Source organism: Pollicipes pollicipes, unplaced genomic scaffold, assembly GCF_011947565.3.
Source record: "Pollicipes pollicipes isolate AB1234 unplaced genomic scaffold, Ppol_2.1 Scaffold_4219;HRSCAF=4965_pilon_pilon_pilon, whole genome shotgun sequence".
NCBI lineage: Eukaryota > Metazoa > Arthropoda > Thecostraca > Pollicipedomorpha > Pollicipedidae > Pollicipes > Pollicipes pollicipes.
In genome coordinates this window covers 3,481,550-3,498,495 of record NW_023596448.1, presented here as the reverse complement: position 1 = coordinate 3,498,495, position 16,946 = coordinate 3,481,550, and the positions used below count along the sequence as shown (strand labels likewise).

The 16,946-nt window shown below is 49.8% G+C and overlaps 1 protein-coding gene across 1 annotated transcript; it reads left to right on the top strand.

Moving 5' to 3' along the window:
* Positions 1–290: 290 nt before the first annotated feature.
* LOC119095334 (enoyl-CoA hydratase, mitochondrial-like) lies at positions 291–3,151 on the top strand. Its single transcript, XM_037218189.1, is given in 3 exon segments — positions 291–314; positions 1,612–2,142; positions 2,144–3,151. Coding segments are annotated over 2 exon segments (879 nt in total). The 5' UTR covers positions 291–314; positions 1,612–1,659; the 3' UTR covers positions 2,540–3,151.
* Positions 3,152–16,946: the final 13,795 nt, after the last annotated feature.

Sequence of the window (16,946 nt, the reverse complement as noted above, 5' to 3'; positions counted from 1 at the left end):
TTTTCCTGCACGCAACCTGTTGGGATAAGAAACTGCCTCCCCCTTCGTATCCGTTGATAAGGGGTGCATCTGCCGTGCTCCTTTTGCGCAGCCCCTGTCTAAAACTAAAACATTTACACATGCACAGTTGCATATGGCCAGTGAGTTTCTGCTGTTATAAGAAAATTGAATGGATGATGTTTTAGCTCAAAGAGGATTGCAGGTGCCGCAGTCAAATAGTTTTCACCTTTTCACATATTTTTCGCCCCAGCTGCGCCATATTTGGCAAAACATAGCTCGTGGGAGGATTTTGCGTCGTGTTCGCGCGGCCGGGTGTACGTGTTGCGGTGAGGCCCGCACGGGTATCGTGCGTCGTTAATAGTTCTCCCAGTTGCACATTCTCCCGTCTTTAGTTGTTCGTTCACGCATTGCTGAATTTTGTTAGGGTGGTTGAGTATTGTTTAACTTATTAGTTCCCACATTTTAACATGATGTGGCGTAGGACAAGTAACCTTGTGCATGGTCATCCCAAAACGTTTTCGTGGAGTCTCCATTTAGGGGCCCATGGGTCATAAAATAACCACATGTTTGTTTGCTCTGTTGTATTTTCAGTGTCCTAATAAGCTTCTGAAGGAGGCAAATTATTCAGATTTTAAGTCCTCCCACCATTACCCATACATGTGATTGGAGGAACTATTTGGGAAGGCAAACTGGGAAGATAGTGCTAGTGCAATTTTGGGGAGGCAAAAACTTGAAAGATAATGTGTCATGAAGTTTTCATGAGTTGAAACTTAACTCTGATGGGCAATGGTCACCATTACGAATAGTATGGCTACCACATCATTGAATGGTGTGGAAAGAGAAGCTAAATTTTGGCAAAATTTGCATATTGTATGGATGCTGGCATGCACACTTAGCCACATTTTCCAGCCATACATATAGTTACCAATTTTACTTGGTCATTAGTATTGTTTGATTATTGCTGCTGCACCCTATAGCTTTAATTACTATCATATTTTATTGTTAATGGCATTAGCATAGCAAACTTTGCTAGAGGGCTTAGATGCTGCAAGTCAGAAAAATAAGAAGTTGTGATGAACACAATTAGGAGGAAAGCCTAAGTTGATAGTTATGTGGAGATAGAGGTTGCTGGAAGGAAAGCACACCTTGGATGCTTTTTAGCTGTGCTAATTTTGGGTGGATTATTCAATGTTGTTGCAGTTGATTATGCTGCATATTTGCTGATATTGATGTCATCAGCCAAACTCAAAGCAGACTATCAACAATGGACAGTGAAGCTTTTTAGTCATAGCGATGATCAGAAAAAGATAGGGTATTTTGGGTGAAGTAATTCCTTTGTCAAGTGAGATAAGGAAAAGTATTATGGATGAGCTATCCATTGAAGGGTGTTATCCATCTGCTCTTTTAAGGATGATGTGGAGCTGCAAACTTTGGTAATTCTGTGGCTCTGATCTCAATTTGTTTTATATGTGCATAGCCAAGCTCTAGCAGCTAATCAAACATTGTGCTTTTTGTGTGTTTGTCCCATTCAGTAGATTAGATCTTTTTCAGTAAGGCATGCATTATATCTTCCAACCAGCTGTTACACCTGGTATGTGTGACCTGTTTCAGAGAGCCAGTGAGCAGAGCGTTCCACCAATCCTGTCAGCAAGCACCACAATGTCCTTCACCTTGTCACATGCGTGCCGGCTGGGCGCCTCTCGGCTGGGCCTGGTGCGCCCGCTGGGCGCGGCTGCGCTCCGCCCGGCCAGCACTGCCGCCTACGAGCACATCCTGGTGGAGCGACGCGGCGAGGGCGAGCGCGTCACCCTCATCCAGCTGAACCGGCCCAAGTCGCTGAACGCGCTCTGCAGCCCACTGATGTCGGAGCTGCTGGAGGTGGTGCACCAGGCCGAGCAGGACCCGGCCGTGGGCGCCATCGTCCTCACGGGCAACGAGAAGGCGTTCGCCGCCGGCGCCGACATCAAGGAGATGCAGGACAAGCGCTTCGCCGACGTGTACCGCGGCTCGTTCCTCGCCTTCTGGGGTGGCGTGGCGCAGTGCACCAAGCCGGTGGTGGCGGCCGTGAACGGCTACGCGCTCGGCGGCGGCTGCGAGCTCGCCATGATGTGCGACGTCATCTACGCCGGCGAGAAGGCGCGCTTTCGGCCAGCCGGAGATCGCGCTGGGCACCATCCCGGGCGCTGGCGGCACGCAGCGGCTCACGCGCGCCGTTGGCAAGTCCAAGGCCATGGAGATGTGCCTGACAGGCGACATGATTGATGCGCAGACGGCCGAGCGCGCCGGCCTGGTCAGCAAGGTGCTGCCACCTGGCGAACTGGTGGACGCGGCCGTCAAGACCGCCGACAAAATGGCGTCGCACTCGAAGCTGGTCGTGCAGATGTGCAAGGAGGCAGTGAACGCCGCGTACGAGATGACGCTGCAGGAGGGCCTGCACTTCGAGAAGCGGCTCTTCCACACCACCTTCGCCACCGACGACCGCAAGGAGGGCATGACGGCCTTCGTCGAGAAGAGGAAGGCCAACTTCACGGATAGCTAGACGAGGCGGCTTGGCCCGGTGGTTCGGCAGGTGACAGAGCTTCGAGTCGAGGGTTGCAGATGGTATGGTGCTGCAGGAATGGGAATATGACATTGGAACGTGTCACACTCGGGGGGAATGTCCATGATTGTTTGCGCGTGTGTTGTGGGAACGGCAGGTCGTGGCAGCCTGGGACAATAAGTGCTTAGAACGGGTAAAATCAGTATGTCAGTAGGTGTGCCACTGTCGCGCAGCTATTACACTGCTACTTACTACATGGCTTAGTGATTATCCGTAGTGTCGCACTGCCCACTGCAACTGCCAGTGAAGCAAGCCGAGAATGTTGATCACGTGATAAGCGTTCTCCCTGTCTAACCAGTTCACTAGTTACACGTACAACCACTAACTAGCGACTGGACCGTTGTTGTTTTGTTGATGTTTGTTTGCCTCCCTTTTCAGTAGTATTGTGCATGGCAGAAGCGGCACGTCGCTTAGGTGAAGCAGTGATTTACTAACCATGTGTTGCCTGCTGCACTCCCGTGTGCTCGGGCGGAAGTGGATGCTATTTTTACATATCTGTAGGAAGGTGAGCGGGGAAAAGGTTCAGACAAATATATGGAGGAAAAGAACGAACTCTACGTGGTGTTCCCGTCCCCCCATTTCCAAGTGGTCCTGGCAGCCGGTAACGCGTTAATCCCCAGTCATCATCTACTTGGTGTTGGAAGAAAATGCCTACCTTTTTCTCCCATGGCCAACGAAGGAAGGGGTTCGAGTGACAGCCGGCCACGCGACCGGAGTTGAGCTTAGGAGATACAGAGTGGACCAGGTCGCCTTGGAAACCGCTGATAGTTAAATGAAGCTGCCAAATGGGATATTTCCATGTATTTTCAGCTTACTTCTTGCACAGAGTCCGGTTGTGCAGGGTAGTCTAGGATACGGATTACGGAATCCCGGGAACTGTTAAGCTAGGTAAGGCAGGCTAGAGGCGGTAACGCCTATTGAGATGTCTGGTCATTAGGTTACAGGTTGGGGAAGGAGGCAAATGTCATCCAGGCTCAAGGCTTTAAACCAACTGGTGACTTGGGTGACGGAATCAACCCGCATTTTGGGGACTTTTGTAAGCTTTACATTCGAACAGCCACGGAACGAAAACTCGAAATGATGGAGGACTCAAGATCATAACTGGAGAAGTTTCATAAGAGATGTCAGTGGCCTGGATCGAAATCGCGGGACTTAGGAGTTGCATTGCGACGATCAAAACTGTTTTAACCATAAAAATGAAAACGAATTTTCACTTTTGGTCTGCATTGTTGAGCTACCAGCAGGTGGCAACCTCAGCGCCAGTGCCAGTTTCATCTCCCTCGCAGTGTGCAAAATAGCATGCATCAGTGCGATTTATGTCCGCTTTAGGCAAATGGAAACGAAAATTGCTGACCAAGATCATCGCAGTTGTGGTTACCGGGTGGTGATATTTGAACTTGGTGTTCGCCATACGCTCTTGCTCAGCATGCCGACAGGTGTATTTGTAAAATAGCGTAAAAACAATTTTGGACTTAGCCAGGAAGCTTTTTGAAAATCTACTGAGCTCGTGACTCTTGTACTGAGATCAACAGAGCTCGGACCAACAGTCAGTTTGTCTTCATGGAACAGTATGACTGCCTTTGGGCTCTGCTGGCGAAGGGCGCCAGATGTACTCTGATCACGTGACACCAGTGATCGTAGAGCTGAAGAGGCCAACCACTGACCACCTCAGTGTTAAAAACGTGGTGTTTTACATGCCACTAATGGCTGAATAATAATACCCAGGCACCGAGTAGCGCCGGCCCGTACATCTCCCCCGGATGCACAGTGAACCATGCGCACAGTGCACAGCTACCCCAGGTGAACCGTGAGCACAGTTGCACTTAGATTGCACAGTGAGCATGCTTCGCAATCCTTCATACTCCGCGCTACTGCAATGACGCGAAGCTCGTGCGAAAAAGATAAACAATTGAGCAGTGCACTGCGGAATGACGCTTGGCATGAGATTAGCTTGGCTATGTTCTCCAACGCTTTCGCGGGTGAGCGAGCCGTGCTAAAACCCCCCCCCCCCCCTCCTACCCTTAATGGCGCGGCCCGGCGAGCCCCAGCGCTGGAGCAGTGCTGTCGCGAGCGGCACTCGGCGGCACCTGTCCGCCGCGGAGGCCAAGCCAGGCGTCGCGCTGCTCCGTGACCAGACGAAATCTTGTCTTATCGCAGCGCGGCACGATTTCCTGCGCGGCCGCACGGTGTCCAGCGATAGTCGTCGTTTCTGACCTTCAGAAGGCCGACCTTCGAGGGGTTCGCCAAGGTGACCCGACGCCGGGCAGGAGCCCGTCTGCTGCGAGCCCGAAGCAGCCTAGGAGCTTGTCTGTTGTGAAGCCGATGCCGACCGCCAGCACATCTGTTGCGAACTCGAAGCGGGCCGAAGCAGCAGCGGATGAGCTAAACTGCCACTTCGCCGCTGTGGGACCTCGTATCGCCACCGCTGTGGGACCTCGTATCGCCACCGCTGTGGGACCTCGCATCGTTGCCGCTGTGGGACCTCGCATCGTTGCCGCTGTGGGACCTCGTATCGTTGCCGCTGTGAGACTTCGTATCGCCGCTGCTGTGCGGCCTCTTATCGCCACCGCTGTGGGACCTTGCATCGTAGCCGCTGTGGGACCTTGCATCGTAGCCGCTGTGAGACCTCGTATCATCGCCACTGGAGGACCTCGTATAGCTGCCTCTTTTTGACCTCACATCGCCACTGTTGTGAGATCGCGAATCAGCACCGGTGTGGGACCTCATATTGCCGTCGGTGTACGCGGTGCGGTTATCCCCGGCACAAGGACCTTACACCACCCTCGGCTGACGTCGCCGATTTTCAGCTCAAGCCGACAACAGTGTCCAAGCTGTCTTGCATTGTGTGCATTGAGAGTCACGCGGGCAGTGGGCCTGACCGAGTTCGTTTTAACAAAAATTAGCTAGAAAAAAATATGTATGCGAAGAGTAAGTCACCAATTGTTCGTAAGCAACTGCACGTGGAGTATGAAGTTCCCAACGCAGAAGCACGCAAGCAAAAGTTCGTAAGCCAAATGTTCGTAGGGCATGACCATACAAGTACGCATGTAGAATGTTCTTATATGGAAAGGTTGGTTTGGAAAAGTTCGAATGTATGAAGCACGTGTACAAAATTTGTACACTATTGTTCACAGCAAATGTGCTTTCGCCAATTATCGTAACGGACAGTTCGTTTCACAAAAATTAGCGCGTATATCTAGGACAGGTCGACCCCCTGGAAACCACGGCTGCAGGCATCAGATTTCGTTGAGATTTGGTCGTCGCGAGATATTTTAAGGCCTTGCAATTTGATCGTGCATTTTTAGCGCTAGGTGGATAGTTTGCATGTTACGAGAGCCTTGGAGAACGTTCGGCCGTGTGCAAACAGGGTTCTAGTTATTATCAAGGTCCTAAAGGTCCAAAAGGACAACCAAATTACTTTGTATACGCGGATCGTATACCGGACGCCATTCGCTGGTCTGCCCACCACATTGCACAAGCCAGCTGACTTTTGTCCAGTTGCCACCAGGCGTCACTGGCGTGCCCAGGGAGGGTCGACAGGGGCGTCGTCAGGATGGTTATGGGGTAAAGGAGGAATACGGCACACACGTTGGATGATCTGCGGTGGACACAGTTTCGTTGATTTTTGAACCACCTGCCCCTCCTATCTCACTGTCACTTTGTGCTAACATTGATTTCATTCATTTGCTGGCAGCGGAGTGACATTTAATTTCATGTCATGAAGAGACGGGACAGTCATAATATTTGAATCAATATTTACAGCTCTTTTCTGACCGATGAAGGACAGCATATGTCGCACCGATCCCCACAGCTGGAAGGGATCGGTGGGAACGGCTGGTATCCCTGCCTGGTCGTTTAACACAGCCTACATTACAACAAATCAGCATGCTATTTAAGATCCTGCAAAAAGTAGTTGGTAGCCAAGTGATAACCTACCTGCATTCGATCAGCTTACTGAGCCCGTCCCCGCATACGCGCTGGCCATGCCTTCCAATCGAGGATGTCTGGCTCGACAGCATAACATCGATATTGGATTGATATCGTTGGTGACGATGATCAGTTCCTCGAAGGCTCTCAACGTCGTCCACCATGACGTCCTCCTCACCAAGCTGCTCTGTGATGATGTAACAGGAAATTGATTGGCTTAAGAGTTACCTAGACGGTCGTGAGGAAATGTTGCGGGTCGGACGGCTCACATTTCCGACGTCATGCAGTGCGCCTCAGACAGGGCATCACTTTGTATACTTCCGTGGGGGGAGGGGATGCCTGAGCCTCCTCTTCCCATTTGACTATCCTGCGTGACTGACAACTTAGGCGATTACGTCGCTTACTTTTCAGTGTGAAACAGGAAAGCCCACTTCGTTCATCGTTTCGAATCAATGAACCAAACTGATATCTGGCTACGCACATTTTGCGTGCGCTTGGTGGCATTCTGAGCAGCGATACCATCTCTGCGTTGGCGCAAGTACTGAAAAGCCGCCGGAGGAAAGCACACAAAATGGATGATGCTGATACTGCTCTGCAAAATAGACTGAGCCTCTGCAACCCGAACCGCATAGCTAAGACTGCTCGTTGTGCTGTGTACTGGTAATGGTGATAAATGGTAATGGATGTTCGAACACATAAGTCACCTACCAGATTTTCAACGTAAAACATGTTCTCCAAAAATCACCGAATATGCTGTTATTACAATATGAACAGCATTTATGAAACGCACAGTACGTCACTCACCTGGCCAGCGGCCGTGCCGGCGCAGTCCCGCGCAGTGAGGCCGCCGGCTTGTACCGCGTTGCCGGGTGACCGGGCCGGGCCCGTCGTAGTGGCTCGGTCCCGCTGGCGGCAGTACAACCGGGTCCGCCGAGAGGTCAACATGTGGCTGACCTCGGTGTTGGCCGCCTTGACCTCTGTTGGTCTCCCGACCGGGGCTACCCTCTTGACCCTGCCTTCCGATGCGTTCGTGGTCCACAACGCCGGCTGGCAGTTTATGCCCGGACCCGCGCCCGACGCAGAAGTGCTCTCCGAAACAGCCCACCTGTCGGAGTGTGGGTATGACGCACGAGCACGGCTGCCGTGCCACGCCCTCTTGAGGGACATGTGCTACTGCAACGTTTCTCAACTTTGATGTAGAAACTTTAAGCGTTTTGGCGGAACAGTTAACCTAAACTAATGTGTTAAGCCGTCTTGCAGTGACGCCAGCTTTGGGACATTCCAGTTTCTTTCGAACAGATCTCCTCTGTGCACCGCTGGGAAGTTCTAATCTGTTCTCGAACAGATCTCTGTACATTGCTAGGAAGTTCTGACTTGTGTTCGCGCAGATCCCCTCTGTGCATTCCTCCCTCCCATGCACGCTGTGCGTGAGCCGTCTGCACACTACGATGAGCGTTAGAATGTAACGTTACAAGTGCCGGCGCGGTGGTGCGGAGGTCTTCTGGAGATAAGTAGAGTGACGACATTGCCCCGCGGACAGACCAAACGTTTGAATTTAATCGCGCTCATGACACCATACATGCATCTTTGTAAGCATAATTCAGACCATGAGGACAAGTCATTGTAGCAGATTTGCGGGATAACACGCCGGAAATATTGCTCCACAGAATAGCCGCAAACAGGGCACCCTGTCAGTTGCGCATACCGATATCCTCGCAGGTGATCACCGCCGTCAGCACCGCCGCGTCGGCTGCGGATGCGTCATAATACGTCACATGGCTCGCAGGTCGGTGTCGCTGGATGTGCCTGGTGAGGCTGCGCTGTCTCAGCTTCGGTCGCGATACGGCCGACGGGACGTGCATACTATTCAGCGTCCGTGGCAACGTGGGCACCAAGCGGCCTCCGACCCTCCGGATCTACTACAGACGTGCACTGGGTGAGCCATCTTCCGACTACCAACTGGTGCCCTGCATTCCGTGTTGCATCGTAAATATCACCGTTCATTCATCGTGCATTCACTCATTCCATTCAAAATCAGTGTATGTTTCAAACAGTCTCGGGAGATTGATTTTTTTTAAAACACTGGAGACAAATGGATAAACATACATTCCTTTACAGCAAGCTGTGTTGGCCTTCAGGTCCAGCAGAGGACGTGTGCGGACCAGGCGAATTTTGAAATAATACTAAAAGTGCCATTTCCATCCAATGAATGCCCATCAAATGAGTCATGTTATATGTTCAAAACAGTAGTGTTTGTCCCACGAAATCAGTTATGTATTGGCCCTTTTAAAAAGCAGATTTTTGGTTCTATCGAAGTGAAGTCAGCTTTCACGTAATGCCTTAGTTCCGACTTCGTCGGCCCTTGCAACGGCGCTGTTTTTTTTTTATTTCTGCAACAGCTGCACGTGAAACATACGTTGCTATGTAAGCCAGTTGTGGGAACTCATGTTCTCGCCCAGGAGGTGACGGCGAGACCTCTCACTTACAATCTGACCTCAGCGCACACCGTCATCTCACACACCAAAGGACTCCCCATGACAAGCTCATTCAAAAACGGCGCCTCAATTTTCATGAGCTGTTCTACTGACGGAGTTACAGGAATGTTAAATCAATTTTCAGCTAGTGCCTGATTCCCATAGAATTGGCTAATTATCGGTTTTAAAGGGCGTCTCGGCTGCAATGGTTATTTGAGCCTTCTCTGTAGAGGCAAACATGGTGGTCAAAGTGGACCTATTCAGTGTGCCCTTTACGATTCGTCTCATTTTTGGTTTAGCGGTGACTGGACGTGAAGTATGCCAGTTCCCATGCAAAATGGACGGGGGAAACGTGCTTTCACCAAAGTAAGTCACCAAAATTTCACTCAGGTGATGGTGAGACATGTCCTCCGGAACTAAATATCAGCAGGTTTGTCACAAGGCAAGTCATTCCCATGACGAACGGATGGGAATGCTGCGCCTACTTTGCCGAGCTATCATTTTCCTTTTGTGAAATTCACGCTCTGTTTTAGGTCTTAAGTTTTAATTTTAATTGAGGCTTTGTTTACAACGCGCTGTGTCCTACTAGCACCTGGCCTGGGCGTCCTGCTGGTAAACCGAGCTACTGTATGTTTTACTGTACTGGTATAGCGTGCAAATGCAGCAATGGCGCTGTCAGAGGGAACGCGTGTAACATGGAAGGGAGATCAGTGTTGATAACACCAGTGCCGGACTAGTCTCAAGCCCAACAGCGGGTGTTAGTGAAACCATATTGGTGACGGCCGCATGGTACTGTTATGCTTTCACTTGACGATATATGGACGCTTCTAAATTAACACATCACCCATCACACGTATCGTACGTTTATATTATTATACGTTTATTATATGCGTTTATTATTATATGTTTATATTATTACACGTATTAACCAGGATAAGCTCAAGCATCATGTTCTTCGCGAAATAGCGTGTTTGAAATTGAGATGACTCTGAAATAAGAATATGTGCTGGAAAAGAGGGCATAGTTTCCCCAACCGCTCGTCTTGGTGAGTCAGTTGATGCGTCAACGGCCTTCTGCGGTGAGATCTGGTTTTCGGTCAGATAGCTCGCTCTCACATTTTGGGTGAGTGAGTTCCCCGGTCTGACTGTCGTGGCGACTGACGTGTTTGACGTCCAAACGACCGTTAACTTTAAAAAAGCAGCTAAATCGTACGAGGCTGGTGAAATCGGACCTGTTGCCTGACATATGACATGTGTTGGCGTCTTCAGAATAAATCCCTAGGTGGAAAACTGTTTTCATACTCGTCAAACTCTCAAAAGAAAGAGAGCTAATGACAGTGGAGGTGTAGTTTTCAAATAACTTGTCATGGGAAGTTGTCCGGTTTCCGCAGGGACCCTATTCCCAGCCAGCGATTTTGGAAAAGTCCCAATTCCCCAGCTTTCCGACCGAGGATTGTTTGAAATCAGCTTCGAAATTAAAGCACTTTGGCTAGGATTTGCAACTTTTCCGGACCGTTTCTCAACATTTCTCTAAGCGGGGGTGTCCGGAGCGTTCTACGAACTGCCCATGGCATTCACGCTCTAAAAATGACTTCCCCAAGCGAATCCAAAGATCTGGCGGTCGAACTGGCTCGAGGAAATCTCAAGCTGGCCCAAGCGATGGTCAATGGCGGGGGCTCGGTCGTAGAAAGCTTGGGAAATAAAAAGCCTTCCCCAAGCCGGTGGGAAAAATTAGGGCTTCCCCATACTTTCTCCAACCTTTCCTGACTTCCCTACAAGCAAGTTGCTGAGATCCGATTTTGGATGAGATACCCCAACTGCGCCACTTGAGTTCGAGCATCAATTTGCCTGCCTGAGCGGCATGGCGACTGGTGTGTTTCGCATCTAACAACCGTTAAGCTAAAAATCAGAGAAGTCGTAGAAATCGCCGACAATAGCTTAACTACTAAGCTAAGGTTACAACTGCCCGCTGACAGCTGTACCATCACTGAGGAAATACGGTATCAGGCGACAAACTGATTTGGCTGCCAAAGAGCCGCGCCTTCGAAACAGCTCGTCACGGGGTCTGTTGGTGTACGTCACGAGCGTATTTGGTGGGATCGGCTAGTGCGCAGGATATCTCATCCGCATTTTTCGAGCGAGAACATAATTCCCTTGCCTGACTTTTGCGGTGTCCTTTTCAAAGCCAAATGTATAAATATTGTAGCATCAAGATGTTTGATGGCACGTGGCTGAACGGCACATGAATCAGAAGATGCTGGAACGTTCTCCTGATTTCGCTTCAAGTGCATGTTTAGTGAACTCAATATTGCAACTATAAGCGATATTTTGGGAGCGCCAGCCATTGCATATTAAGCGGACCATCGTGAACATCTCGCAACACATTTACAAAGTTTCCAGTCCTCAGACATGTGACCCAATCGCAGATAATCATCCAGTACAAGTTTATGCAATGAGCCATGCTGACATTGTGCACTTGCAAAGAAAGTTGGACAGAATAGGGAAATAAGCACATTTACTCAATTCATGAAACTATTTCAGGCTCACCATGATGGCAAGAGTGAGTTAGTGGAGAGACAGATGCATTGATGTTTCGGCAGCACACCTTTATCGAAACGAATGTCGGTAGAGTTCGTTGATTAACAGCAGACTACTGATATTCGTTTGGGTAAAGGACATTGCCAAAATATGAACGCATCTATCTCTCCATTCTTCTGCTTCTTTCTGCGAGGAATGAGGCTATCACTATTATATATATATATATATATATATATATATATATATATATATATATATATATATGTATGTATAATATATATTGTATGCATATTGTATATATGCATAACATTCCTTGCAATTGCACTTGACAGCTTACGTATGTTTCAAGTTCTCATACGATTTATCACACAATGATATAAGCGAATTGGTGCGCTCAAGATATCACGTAACACACTCGCTGGAAAAAGCCAAACAAATTGGAATAATATCTTTCATAGTGATGAGGAGGGAGCCCAATGAGTTTTCTCCCATCGAGGCGGCCACTTCAAATCTCCGAGCAATGGGAACTATCCAAGACAATGCATTATTATCCCCTGTGCGAGCAAGAGTGCACGGGCAGGCTATGCAACACGAGCCTCGATAGGAATGAAGAGTCCTTCGCAAATGAGACCAAAGGGCGAGAGCCCTCAATCAAAGTAGAGGGGCCCCTGGGCATCGAGTGTCTCCGTGCCTTACCTTGTAAGAGCCCTAGGAACAGCACAAGGCCCTCCAAGCAAGTGGAAAGAACCCGAGACTTATATGAAGGGCCCCTGAGCAGCCGAGTGTGCCCTGGCATATGGGACACCGAAAAAAGGATATAGAGCATTTCGGGCGAATGCCAAGAATCCGTGGAGGAAAACCTGATCGATCAACAGTGCTCAGACATGGAGGCAGAGAGCGTCCCAACAGTACATTGAGCCCTACGAGAAAATGCAAAGAGATCAAGGGCAACGTGGAAAGTTCCTCAGCGATCAGATTTGACCCGGCAAGCGGACATATAGGAACAGGCAACCAACAGCGCAATGCTTCGAGGCAATGTAATGAGCCCCAAAATTTCTCCTGAGCAACACTTTCTCGATCAGCGAAGAATGAGCTTCGCTTCCTTATGAACTCTTTTCTTTTGCTGCTGACAATGGTTCTTGGTTGTCTGTAGGCCCAAATGCGTCCAATTTTTTTTGTAAGGAAACCGCGTGCGTCCGGCCGGTTATGGGCCACTTTGGAGCCTTTAGGTACCCCCGGCATGATCCATGGTCCATGGCCCCGTGCCTCTTCCACCCCCCCCCCCCCCACACCCTGTACATCCGCCACCGGCCTGAGCAGCTGAGTAGATGGGGCCCACCAAGAACATAAGGCCAACCATTCAAATAAGACATACTCACGACGCCATGGGTAGAACTCTGAGCGATCGAGTGCGCACGAGCAATTTAACATATAGGGCCCCCGTCAAGAGCGTGGGGCCCTCCATTCAAACAGGAAGTACCCAAGACCCAATGTAGAGGGCCCCCCTCCATTAAAAAAAGAAGTGCCCAAAACCCAGTGCGGAGAGCCCCGAAAGATGAAGCATACCCGAGCAGATTGTCAGGTGGCCCAGACGAGAATGTAGGGCTCCAAACTCAAACACCGAGACCCAATAAACAGGCCCCGAACAATCCAGCGTGGACGAAGCGACGAACAGATAGAGTCCCCGACAAGTGCGTAGGGTGTCTCACTCAGATAGGACGTACCCAAGACAAAATGTGGAGGGCCCCCGGATATGAGTGTGCCCGAGCAGATTAACAGATGGGGCCCCGGCAAGAGCGTAGCGCCTTCCGTTCAAACATAAAATACCCACGACACGATGTAGATGGCCCCGAATGATCGAATGCGCCAGAGCAGGTTGATAGATAGGGCCCCCGAAAAGGCCCCTCATTCAAATAAGAATTACCCAAAACCCAATATAAAGGGCCCCATAATGATGGAGAGCACCCGAGCAGGTTAACAGATAAGGTTCCCAAAAGAGTGTAGGGACCTCCATTCAAATGGGAAGCATTCAAGACCCAGCGCAGAGGACCCCCGAATGATCCAGTGCGTCAGAGCAGGTTAACATATATGGCCCCCGTCAAGAGCGCAGGGCCCTCCAATGAAATAGGAAGTACCCAAGAACCAATGTAGAGGGACCCCGAATGATCGAGTGTGCCCAAGCAGGTTAACAAATAGCCCCCCCCCCCCCGCAAGAACGTAGGGCCCACGCATTCAGATAGAAAGTACATTCAGAAAAGAAGTACCCAAGACCCAGTGTGGAGAGTCCCCGAACGACTGGGTGTGCCCAAGCAGGCCATTAGATGGGCCCCCGACAAGAGTGTAGGACCCTAAGCAAGTGACAGAGAATTGAAAACGCCCTAGACCAATGTAAAATACCCATGATCATATCGCAAGGGCGTCGGTAGGTTAACCAAAATCCACGTAAATGGCCCCTGAGCAACCGAGAATACCCCGGCAGGTTAAGATATGGGACCCCGGCTATAGCCCACAGAGTCTTTTTGGCGAATGGAAGAAATCCGTGGAAGGGCCCGTGATTGACAAGATTCCCCCGGCGCGTTAACAGGAAGGGCCCCAACAACAGCGCAGGGCCCTCCGAGCAAAGGTAATGATCCAAATGATCCTGCAAGTGGGCATATAGGTCCCCCGGAAAGTGCATGGGCCCCAAGACAGTGAAAAGAAGCTTAATATTTCCGGTTCACAACTTTTCCAATCAGTGAATAATTTTTTTACTTCTCATAGGCCATTCGCGTTCGCTTATAACTGTTATTGGTGGCCTAAAAGCCCAGAGACACCCAGTTTTGTTGCGTTTTGTGTCAAAAACTGCGCCTGATCGGCCAGCCATGGGTCTCCTCGGAGCCAATGGGTCCCTTTGGGGCCCAAGGGGAGGGGAATGGCCCTGTGTCCCCGCCCCCCCCCCCTTTGGATCCGTCCCTGTGGTAGACAACCTGTACTGCAAATGACGTTTTGAATTGAAATATTTGTCAAAAAAGATCTACAGGCAAAATGGCAAACATTAAACACATTAAAATTGGATTCCACATAAAGAATGGGGAAAATCATACTTTCCGTCACCCAATCTTTATAGAAGCTCCGCCATCACTGGGCATGACGTGGCAGCTGGAAGACGGGAGACGTAGGATAGGTGGTAACAAGGCAGAACAAGACAGGTAGGCGCCCGGGTCAGTATGCGAAAGAACAAGTTGAAAGAGGACAGTGGCGAAGATAACGGCACAAGACAGAAGATGACAAGGTAGAACAGCATCCGTCATTGGAATTTTACGAAGCACTCAGCTGCTGAGGCCATATAACGTCACCTGCCCCTCACCCCAGCAGGAAGAGCGGGCACCGTGGGGAATGAAACCCCGTACCTCTGGTTTCCCAGACGTGCAGCACAGGAATGGAGGTGACATGGCAGGACAGGACAAAAAAATCGAGATGAAATATTTCTTTTATCCTTACCCCATTTACAATATAAGCCTCGGCTCACGTACTCCCGCATTTTGCCCCCCCCCCCCTTTCCACCCAGCACTGGCGAGTGTCGTCATCATCACCCCACGTGTGCCACCCCTGTGTTCCCCTGGATGTGGAGCACACGACGGCGATCTACGACCGGCGCGGGGGATAGGCGGCGATCAACGATTCCGCGAACCACATATGGCGGGCCTAAAATGCTACGTTGACGGAGCCATACATCACAAGCATTTGCAAAAAAACGCATAGAACTGCGCTCCAAACTGCACAAAGAACGCGCCTGCTCAAGTTTTGTGTCGCTGCAGGACGTGGTTTAGTAAATATGAGTTTGCAAAGCTGGACAAGCTCGATGCTCAGGATAATTTGACATTTGTCATGAAATAATGGGGATAAATATCAACCAAACAAAAAGATTAACCATTCGCGAGATCGCGTTGAGACCAATTCGCTGGTGTTTTTTTTTTTTTGCTAGACATTATGTTTTCTAGTTTGAAAACGGCAGGGGCATAGGTTTGTCGCACCGATCCCCACTGTTAGTTCGTCTTGCGAAAAACGGCGAATCAGGGCGAGGGTTACTAATCACCTGCGTTCCTTCTTTCAAATCATCGGCCATATTCATGAGCACTGAGTACGCATGCAACAAACTAACAGCCTCAGATTGCAGGGTGTAGTTCCCGATTCAGCCGTAATGTCCCGCCCTTCCCTAAGACTCCAGTCTCCCCAACTTTGCGAACAAAGGGGAAAAACTCGCGAAAAAACCCGTTTGGTGGCGTACTTTGAGGTTGGTCTCGTGGATCATTATTGCTCAGTTCCACAAACAATTTATTTCGGGAAACACACCCCCGTCACGTCATCTGCATCGAGTGGCATCACGAAGGTCGTGACATGTGGCGTGTTCTAGACGAACTCAAACACAAAGCCAAATGCTTCACGCGCGTGGTTTACCCCCCCCCCCCCGCCGAATTTAGAGAACATAATGGGCTAAATTCGTGGATAAACCTATTAGTTGTCGTAACGTTGTGGTAATCGGGATTCTATCTCACTGCTCAGATTGCCTCCACGAACTCATTTTGTGAAACAACACCCATGTAGTCGGTGCAGGTTGTTCTAGGTAAGTCCTTTAAGAGTCACTGTGTGCGGTTTTGTCTCACTCCCCTCACTGTTCCTCACCATTATTGATCGTGATAGGCACGAAAGCCTTTTATGTCAAACCCCAAGCACTAGGCTTACGAGATCCGTTGGTGGCATTCTGACCACAGCCGCACATTTGAAATGACTTGGAAGTAATTACTTGAAATTTCTTGAAGCTTAACTATGACTACTATTATGCTGACTATGGCTGACTGTACTACTATAGCTGGCTATACAATTCGCCCACCTCGCTCAGCACAGATGCCTTCTGATCTCCGAGTTGAAGTATTCTAAGGACTACGCTCTCAATGCGCTGTCGCACTGTTGTTATAAGGTCTTGGCCGCCACCTCGTCGCGCGCTTGCAGCGGCGTATGTTTATGTTTACGCTTGGCATTTCGAGGACCTGACAGCCCGGTGAGCAAATTTCTCTAATTTGGTAGCTTTGCTGTAGAATTTCTCTTTCGTTGCCATTTTAATATCTATCAAAATAAATATGCCAGCCGGATGTTGCTATGGAGCTGTGTTATCCCATCCTCTGTTTATCGGGCGAATCAAGCGTGAGTTCTGGAAGTAGGTAGGTGGCCCGATATATGCACGGATTTTCGCTCCAGACTTAACAGGATGTCCACTGAAGAAAAGGATACCGACGAAGAGTCTCCAGCGTCTCCGGGTGTACATCAGTCTAACTTATTTGGAGCCCGGGACAAGGAACTAAAAGCCAGTGGAAAAGTAAGCTCAGGGGTGCCTCCCAGTGCTCATTAATGTACTTGTGACTGAAAGCAAAT